At 43.6% G+C, this 10,218-nt stretch overlaps 1 protein-coding gene across 1 annotated transcript; it reads right to left on the bottom strand.

Moving 5' to 3' along the window:
• Positions 1–403: 403 nt before the first annotated feature.
• On the bottom strand, positions 404–5,119 carry LOC115120888 (nucleolar and coiled-body phosphoprotein 1-like). The gene is made up of 5 exons (XM_029649874.2): positions 4,992–5,119; positions 4,146–4,442; positions 2,917–3,168; positions 2,617–2,718; positions 404–2,370 (listed from the first exon to the last, which is right to left on the bottom strand). The coding sequence occupies exons 1-5, from the start codon at positions 5,074–5,076 to the stop codon at positions 809–811; spliced, it is 2,298 nt and encodes a 765-aa protein (XP_029505734.2). The 5' UTR covers positions 5,077–5,119; the 3' UTR covers positions 404–808.
• Positions 5,120–10,218: the final 5,099 nt, after the last annotated feature.

The raw sequence follows: 10,218 nt of genomic DNA, 5'->3' as shown, positions 1-10,218 counted from the left end.
ACAGTCTATATAGTTCACATGTTCTTATAATGCACACCCTTAACTCGGCTCAATAGTCTGCTCCCTAACATTAATGAAAAAAGGTTAAACTGTCGCTAGCTGGATGGCTGTGTCAAAACACCTGTTGTCAGTTTACACTCGACTGAAATCTCCTCTTTGTTTCACTTGAGTGAGTCTAGACTATAATTATGAATACCTGCGGGAAATATGGTAACTTACCATTCATTAATTATGTGTCACAAATGCAACAGAAGATGGTGACTAATACTATTACTGTTGGAATTGATCGTCCTTGGTCAGCCAACTGAGATACATGAAGTCAAAGTGATAGGGTTATTTCTTCTTTTTTATAGGGGCCTACGCCTCAGACATTATTGAAAGTCGGGACAAAAGCAACTTTTTCTCACAACCCATTTTTTAATATTAACATTTGAAATATGTCTTGTTTTTATATAGCAAAGTATCAGCTCTCACACCATGTAAAGGATCAAATAAGCTCTTAATTAAATGTTTTTCTTCATCAATTGCACCTAAAAATACAAAATGTATGGTGGTATAAAAAACGTACTGTATACTGTACCAACACAATACATTATGTTGATGTGCTATAATACAGTGGTGAAAAAGTACCCAAAAGTCATACTTGACTAAAAGTAAAGATCATTTAATAGAAAATGACAAAAATAAAAGTCTAAATGTATTTGGTTTTAAATACCCTTGAAAAGAATTGTATAAATATAAGAGAAACAAAACATCCCTGTACAGAACCTAACATTTTTGTTTAACAAACTTTTTCAACAAGTGCTTTTCAACTGGTTTCTCCTGGTACAGAGGCTGTAGCTTTACTGGTCTCTGTTAGTACATTTTCCTCTGTCGTAGACAGAGTATCTGAGCTACTCTCTATTGCTGTACTAGTTGTATCTGAACTGGTGTCTCCTGGTCCGGAGGGTGCACCTGAACTGGTGTCTCCTGGTCTGGAGGGTGCACCTGAACTGGTGTATCCTGGTCTGGAGGGTGCACTTGAACTGGTGTCTCCTGGTCTGGAGGGTGCACTTGAACTGGTGTCTCCTGGTCCGGAGGATGCACCTGAACTGGTGTCTCCTGGTCTGGAGGGTGCACTTGGACTGGTATATCCTGGTCTGGAGGGTGCACTTGAACGGGTGTCTCCTGGTCTGGAGGGTGCACCTGAACTGGTGTCTCCTGGTCTGGAGGGTGCACCTGAACTGGCCTTTACTGGATTGGATAGAGTACCACTGCCCACCTTTGGACTAAATGCTGTGACTATAGGAAGAGCTGACAATCCTGGACTGCTTCTATCAGGAGTGTCTGTACTGTCTGACACTGAGTTAGTGGGTCTCCTCAGACCTGATAGGTCAGGTGTTCCTCTCTCTCTGTCTACCTGACCAGTGCTCCTCTGGGTTTCCATTGTCTTCACTACGCTTCCTTGTTCTACACCCATCTGGTTAATGTGTCTTATAGATGATGGTTTTGGGGCGAGAGGTGGTGGGGGGGCTTTTTGGGGGAGTGTTTGTTTGGGAGAAGTTGGGCTCTTTCTTTTCTCTCCCTTCTGTGTCTCTTCTCCTTTCTTCCCTCTTTCTTCTCCCTCTCCTTTCACCTGCTCTTCTTCATTATTTTCAGTCTCTCTCTCCTGTCCATTTCTTTCTCCTCCATCATCTCTCCTATCTGTATCTTCTTGCCCCTCTCCCTCCTCTGTCACTGAATCATCTCCTCCTACCTTCTCTTTCTCAACATCTTCTCTGTCCTCTCTTGTCCCCTCCTCCTTTCCTCCACTCTCCTCCTCTGTGTCTAAGATGAGGACTTTCTGGGGCATAAGCTGTCCATCTCCCGCTCCCTCTCTCTCTGTGCCATAACAAGCCATGCTTTGGTCAGTTCCTCTCCCATGATGCTCTCTGCTGTGCTGTGTCTCCAGAGTCTGTGGGTACGGTGAATTATAGTTAAGGCTGCTCCGAGGTGGTTTTGGAGGAGCAGTTTGGACAGAATCTTGGGTAACAGTCCCCAAGGTAACGTTCATGTTCTGTTTGGATTCTGTGTTCTGCTCTTTTTCTTCCCTCTGTTTCTTTCCGGACTCCCGACCCCAAACCTGATTCTGGTTGTTCAGTTTGAACGGGATATTACTCACAATAACATCTGTATCAGTGGATCCTGCCTTGTCTAGTAATGGTTTCTTCTCTCCCTCACCATCTCCAGTGTTCACAGCCTCACTGGTCTGGTTGATCTGACTGACCCTGTCCTTTAGTTCTTCATCTAATAATAGCTTATTCTCCTCTTCCACAATCTCTGCCTGCCTGATTGCCACCGCCTTCTCTCGATCCTCTTCAAGATGGCTGGCATTCCCTGTGCTCCGCAAATCTAGAGGAACAAAGACAAAGGAGAGAAAAGAAGGGAAGTCAGTGGGTATGCAGGTATGGAGCGACTAGAGGGCTTAGAAACCAAGGGAAATGCAACTTCAGACAAAGTGACAGATTTTCTTCAGTTGATTTTGAGTCTAAACCGAACACAATGAATCAACACCATGTCAATGCAACGTCAAGGAGATTCATAATAAAGAACCCTGTTATAAGATATTACTGTCCTTAATGAAAGACATGGGCTTACCTTTGGAACGCTTCTTGACGAGCCAGACCACAACAGCAACCACAACAGCAACCAACAAGACACCTGCACCAATACCAGTGTAGATGTAGATCTCAGGATTACCTGACACACACACATACAGACGGATACACACAGGTCAGGTCACATGGTCAGTGGAAACTGAACAAAGGAATTCCTATTTCTTTATCAACAGCGTTAAAATACTTTAACATGATTTAACCTTGACTGAGTATACCAACATAATGGTATTCTCTTTACAAAACCCAAGCCCTCTATATCTCGCCTATCTCTCTTGTTTACCTGTAGCCAGACAGTCATTGCTGCTGTAGGTCAGTGTCTTCTCACTGACTGGGTTCCTGGCCTCACAGGTGTAGCTGACTGACTCTGGGGATTTGATGTTGTAGTGCTGTCCAGTCTGCTCCTGGCTCCACATCTCCCCCTGGTGGTCAGGCCAAGACCAGCGATACTCCACCAGTGGACCCTCAGCACTGCAGTGAATTGTTGCCATGGTACCGTTCAATTCACAGGTGACTTTAGGTTGTGATACTGGGTCTGTGGATGGAAATGGAGGAGTATGTTATGCAAAAGTGGAGGGAAAGTAAGGAATATTTCACACACATACACACTTATTCTTTACAATGTGTTTGTGTTGTTAAATGTTCTCTCTGTTAGTTTAGTAATGAATGTTGGCTGGCTGGTGATACTAAATGTCAATCATAGAAGTTTGAACATTGACATTATGTCATTAATGGAGGAGTACATCAGCCAGAGGACACTTGGTGACACACACTACACACACACTGCACACACAGTACACACTCTGCACACACACTGTGCACACACAGTACACACTCTGTATATACACACACTGTACACACACTGCGCACACACACACACACTCTGTATATACACACACTGTACACACTCTGTATATACACACACTGTACACACACTGCGCACACACACACTGCACACACTCTGTATATACACACACTGTACACACACTGCGCACACACACACACACATACTCTGTATATACACACACTGCACACACACTGTATATACACACACTGCACACACACTGTATATACACACACTGCGCACACACACACACACACACACACTCTGTATATACACACACTGCACACACACTGTATATACACACACTGCACACACACTGTATATACACACACTGTACACACACTGTAAACAGCTCTCTCTCTTCACAATGTGCTTGTGTTCCCAGGTTTTTTGCTGTTAACTTAGTAACTGTTGGACTGAAAGTCTTGCACAATCATGGAAATGTTGACATTATTTCCTCTCTCTCTCTCCACTAACCTGTATGGCTGGTTAGTTTAGTTTATGTTTGAGAAATTCAATAGAAACACAACCAGAAACAAAACGTATTTCAAATGTGAGCAGCTCTTCAACAGTACTTATCATATTACAACAAGCCAGTGGTTGCCAACCAAGTGACTTTATGACCCAAACGTGGGACCTGATTCATCCTTTAGGAAACACTGACTCACCAATGACTTCCACTCTCTGCTGAAAGGTCTGTATTTTTTGACCAATCACACACTCTGCCTCATACACCCCACTGAGCTGCTTGGTCAGCTGTCTGATAGTGATTTCTCCTGTTGTGGTGTTCAAGGTTGTCTTCCCTTTAAAATCCTGAAATTCCTGTATCCCGCCAGTGCTCCATTCCACCGTCTTGTTTACTCCATGTTTCCACAGGATCTCCTGTAAAACTCCACCACGGATCCCAGGGTTGAGAATGACATTGCCGTTTGTGATGACATAACGGGTGGTGGACAGTCCAGCTGCTATGGGATGAGAACAGAGTTACACCACAGTTAACATGACATAGTCACATCACCCTCATATGGAATCATAATGGGCTGAGTTATTGTAAGGAACAATGTTATTACCCTGTAATACAACAGTCTTCCCCCCAGTTTATTTTCTAGACGGTGTACAAAGGCCCCCAGCGCAACACTTGGCACACAATGCAGTAACTGAAACACCAAATCTGTTAGGGCGGGGTAACAGAAAGTGTGGGGGAACTCTAGCTAGGCTAGTAATTAGCCTACATTCAGTTGAAGTATTCTGAATCACTTTTTATCTCAACAAAAGAAAATACATTAGTAGGTAAATGTAATAGAAAATGCTAACAAAACCAAATATATTCCGAGGACAATCGTTCAAGGGATTTTTCCCTATTTTCCCCTAGGACAGGAGAGTAGAGAAGGCCGTCGATCATGGATCAGCGTGTACAAACATTAGATCTTACAAGACTGAAATCTCAGCTTTCTTTAATTGTCGCGACTCCAATTATAAATAGTCTACTAGCCCTGGGAAATTAACTGACTTACCATTGACGAATTGTCCGCCATAAATGCAACAGAATATAGTGACTAGTCCTATTACACTGGGAGTTGATATTCCTTGGTCAGCCATCGCCCGCAGGTGCGATCCATATGAAAGTGAAAGTGTTTTTCTTTCTCTTGAGGACTATTGTGGTTTTTGTCAGGTGTGTGCATGTTCACATGGAATGTAGTCGACCAAGGTGACCTACTGAAGTCATCCGAGGTCAAGGAAAGGACATTTGGATTCAAATGCGGAGATGTTGCTGCTGATGATGATGATGATGATGAGGATGATGAATACTGGTAAGGTGTAAATTCTCTCTTGGACTAAAATTGGAAAAAATACTGACAGTTTGGGGGGAAAGGCAATTGTCCAAAGTGCAGGTGATGCAACTAACTTAATAGAACACTAGATGTCAGCATAGTTCTACAATCCATGACACCTGCCCTATTCCAATTCATGACTAATCACCTACACTTTGGCACTTCTGTTAGATAGAGGGAAATAAAGGTATCAACACATTCTGCCATTTACTTTCATTTGTCCAATCCTTTCAGATCTACAGTCCACTTGGGCACAGTTTGGAATTGGTAAGGGACTACAGTGTATGAGCTTTTGTTAGGAAAAGCTGATCTGAAACCAGTATCATAAGGGACCTTATTATGACTAATATTTTTTATTTTTTTATTTTTACATCGTCATCATTTATGAGAATGTCCAAATAGTTTTGTGGCATTTAATGCCACACAATGAATGTAGCCTAGATGTCTTTTTTGACATTCATTTCATAAGAATATATATTTTTTAAGGTTGTGTTTAGGACGTGCCTGGGAAAAAGCCTGTGTTGATACTGAAGAGGAAGAGTTTGTTTGATGGTTATTTTTTAAAAGATTTGACAAATACAATTATTTATACAATTTGATTTGATCTCTGCACTGCTGAAAGAGTAGGTACATACAGGGCTGAGACCCAGGAAAGAGTCTGACTACTAAACTAAAACCTGTACATTTTTCTCACAGTACATGTAGTAACAACACAATGGCCTGTACATTACCACTGGCATTCCTTGTCCTTCATGGATTTCTCTCTCTTTCAGCAGAAGGTAAGACTCTCTCCCTCTAACCCCCCCCCCAAAAGGTCTTACCTATTGATGGTCACATTCATGGATTGCTATTGAACCTTTACATTTGATCATTGATTTGAGCAATGTTAGGGAGAAAATGAACAGAGGCGTTGTTAACAATTTCTTCAAAAATGTTCAAAAACCTCTTCTGAGGTGCCTCTGTTGCATGTTCTCTTGTAAACCTAACAGTGTAATCAGTTTAACTTTCTTTGCACGATTTGACATTGCAATTTTATCTAACTATTCAAATCCAATTTTATTTGTCACATACACATGGTTAGCAGATGTTAATGCGAGTGTAGTGAAATGCTTGTACTTCTCGTTCCAACCATGCATTAATATCTAACAAGTAATCTATCCTAACAATTTCACAACAACTCCCTCATACACACAAGTGTAAAGGAATGAATAAGAATATGTACATAAAAATATATGAATGAGCGATGGCCGAACGGCATAGGCAAGATGCAGTAGATGGTATAAAGTACAGTATATACATATGAGATGATTAATGTAGGGTATGTAAACATTATATAAAGTGGCTGTAACGGCTGTTGGAAGGAGAGGACCAAGGTGTAGCGTGGTATGTGTCCATACTTATTTAATGAACACAGCAATAACAAAAATAACAAAGAGAACGACCGAAACAGTTCTGGCTAGTGCAGACACACAACAGAAAACAACTACCCACAAACACAGGTGGGAGCAGGCTACCTAAGTATGGTTCTCAATCAGAGACAACGATTGACAGCTGCCTCTGATTGGGAACCATACCAGGCCAAACACATAGAAATACAAACATAGAACAATACATAGAATGCCCACCCCAACTCACGCCCTGACCAACCGAAAATAGAGACATAAAAAAAGGACCTAAGGTCAGGACGTGACAGTGGCATTGTTTAAAGTGGCTAGTGATACATTTATTACATCAATTTTTCATTATTAAAGTGGCTAGAGATTTGAGTCAGTATGTTGGCAGCAGCCACTCAATGTTAGTGATGGCTGTTTAACAGTCTGATGGCCTTGAGATAGAAGCTGTTTTTCTGTCTCTCGGTCCCCGCTTTGATGCACCTGTATGACCTCACCTTCTGGATGATAGCGGGGTGAACAGGCAGTGGCTCAGGTGGTTGTTGTCCTTGATGATCTTTTTGGCCTTCCTGTGACATTGGGTGGTGTAGGTGTCGTAGAGGGCAGGTAGGTTGCCCCCGTTGATGCGTTGTGCAGACCTCACTACCCTCTGGAGAGACTTACGGTTGTGGGCGGAGCAGTTGCCGTACCAGGCGATGATACAGCCCGACAAGATGCTTTCGATTGTGTATCTGTAAAAGTTTGAGTGTTTTTGGCGACAAGCCAAATTTCTTCAGCCTCCTGAGGTATGAAGAGACGCTGCTACGCCTTCTTCACCATGCTGTCTGTGTGGGTGGACCATTTCAGTTTGTCCGTGATGTGTATGCCGAGGAACTTAAAACTTTACACCTTCTCCACTACTGTCCCGTCGATATGGATAGGGGGCTGCTCCCTCTGCTGTTTCCTGAAGTCCACGATCATCTCCTTTGTTTTGTTGACATTGATTGTGAGGTTATTTTCCTGACACCACACTCCGAGAGCCCTCACCTCTTCCCTGTAGGCCATCTCGTCGTTGTTGGTAATCAAGCCTACCACTGTAGTGTCATCTGCAAACTTGATGATTGAGTTGGAGGAGTGCATGGCCACGCAGTCATGGGTGAACAGGGAGTGCAGGAGAGGGCTGAGAACGCACCCTTGTGGTGCCCCAGTATTGAGGGTCAGCGGGGTGGAGATGTTGTTACCTATCCTCAGGAAGTCCAGGACCCAGTTGCACAGGGCGGGGTCGAGACCCAGGGTCTCGAGCTTAATGACGAGTTTGGGGGGTACTATGGTGTTAAATGCTGAGCTGTCGTCGATGAACAGCATTCTTACATAGGTATTCCTCTTGTCCAGATGGGTTAGGGTAGTATGCAGTGGGATTGCGACAGCATCGTCTGTGGACCTATTGGGGCAGTAAGCAAATTGGAGTGGGTCTAGGGTGTCAGGTAGGGTGGAGGTGATATGGTCCTTGACTAGTCTCTCAAAGCACTTCATGATGATGATAGTGAGTGCTACAGGGCAATAGTCATTTAGCTCAGTTACCTACGCTTTCTTGGGAACAGGAACAATGGTGGCCCTCTTGAAGCATGTGGGAACAGCAGACTGGGATAAGGATCGATTGAATATGTCTGTAAACACACCAGCCAGCTGGTCTGCACATGCTCTGAGGACGCGGCTGGGGATGCCGTCTGGGCCGGCAGCCTTGCGAGGGTTAACACGTTTAAATGTTTCACTCACGTTGGCTGCAGTGAAGGAGAGCCCGCAGGTTTTGGTAACGGGCCGTGTCAGTGGCACTGTGTTGTCCTCAAAGCGAGCAAAGAAGTTGTTTCATCTGTCTGGGAGCAAGACATTGTGGTCCGCGACGGGGCTGGTTTTCCTTTTGTAGTCCGTGATTGACTGTAGACCCTGCCACATACCTCTCGTGTCTGAGCCATTGAATTGCGACTCTACTTTGTCTCTATACTGACGCTTAGCTTGTTTGATTGCGGGAATAGCTACACTGTTTGTTTCCGGTCATCTTGCCCTGATTAAAAGCTGTGGTTTGCGCTTTCAGTTTTGCGTGAATGCTGCCATCAATCCACGGTTTCTGGTTGGGGAATGTTTTAATAGTCGCTTTGGGTACAACATCACCGATGCACTTGCTAATAAACTTGCTCACCGAATCAGCGTATTCATCAATATTATTGTACGATGCTATGCTGAACATATCCCAGTCCATGTGATCGGGGCAATCTTGAAGCGTGAAATCCGATTGGTCGGACCAGTGTTGAACAGATCTGAGCACGGGCGCTTCCTGTTTTAGTTTCTGTCTATAGGCTGGGAGCAACAAAATGGAGTCGTGGTCAGATTTTCCAAATGGAGGGCGGGGAAGGGCTTTATATGCGTTGCGGAAGTTAGAATAACAATGATCCAGGGTTTTGCCAGCCAGGATCGTGCATTCGATATGCTGGTTAAGTTTAGGGAGCCTTGTTTTCAGTTTAGCCTTGTTAAAATACCCAGCTAGTTCTTTCAGGGCCGTCGATGTGTCTGATTGGGGGGGAATATACACAACTGTGATTATGATTGAAGAGAATTCTCTTGGTAGATAATGCGGTCGGCGTTTGATTGTAAGGGATTCTAGGTCACGTGTACAAAAAGGACTTGAGTTCCTGTATGTTGTTATGATCACACCACGTCTCGTTAATCATAAGGCATATACACCCCTCCCTACTTCTTACCAGAGAGATGTTTGTTTCTGTCAGCAAGATGCGTGAAGAAGCCAGGTGGCTGTACCGACTCTGATGACGTATCCCGAGTGAGCCATGTTTCCGTGAAACAAAGAAAGTTACAATCTCTGATGTTTCTCTGGAAGACAACCCTTGCTCGGATTTTGTCTACCTTGTTGTCAAGAGACTGGACATTGGTGAGTAGTATGCTCGGGAGCGGTGCGCAGGCACATCGCGCGGTGCGTGGGCACAACCCGACCAGAAGACCGCTCCGTCTGCCCCTTCTGCGGCGCCGTTGTTTTGGGTCGCCGGCTGGGATCCGATCCATTGTCCTGGGTGGTGGACCAAACAGAGGATCCGCTTCGGGAAAGTCGTATTCCTGGTCGTAATGTTGGTGAGTTGACGTTGCTCTTATATCCAATAGTTCCGACTGTATGTAATAAAACCTCATATTTCCTGCGGTAACAATGTAAGAAATAACACGTAAAAAAACGAAGCGAGGTGGCCATCTCTGTCGGCGCCGGAAGTCATTAATTGGAATGTTATGTTTAGATGCTGTAAATGCTATTTAGATATTTTAAGATCATTGTAGTACAATACATATTAAATATGAAAACTATTTTAGAATTACTTTATTTTTCCAGAAGGTACTTCAGTTGTTGCAAGTCGGATAAGATAAGATAAGACAAATATATATACTGTAGTAAACATATAAACAGCTACATTCACACATTACATTTTACTAATAGAATATAATTACTTTATTTTCCAGAAGGAAAGTATATATAGTAAGCA

This window comes from Oncorhynchus nerka, linkage group LG5, assembly GCF_034236695.1.
Source record: "Oncorhynchus nerka isolate Pitt River linkage group LG5, Oner_Uvic_2.0, whole genome shotgun sequence".
Taxonomy (NCBI): Eukaryota; Metazoa; Chordata; class Actinopteri; order Salmoniformes; family Salmonidae; genus Oncorhynchus; species Oncorhynchus nerka.
This window is presented reverse-complemented; position numbering and strand designations above follow the sequence as displayed.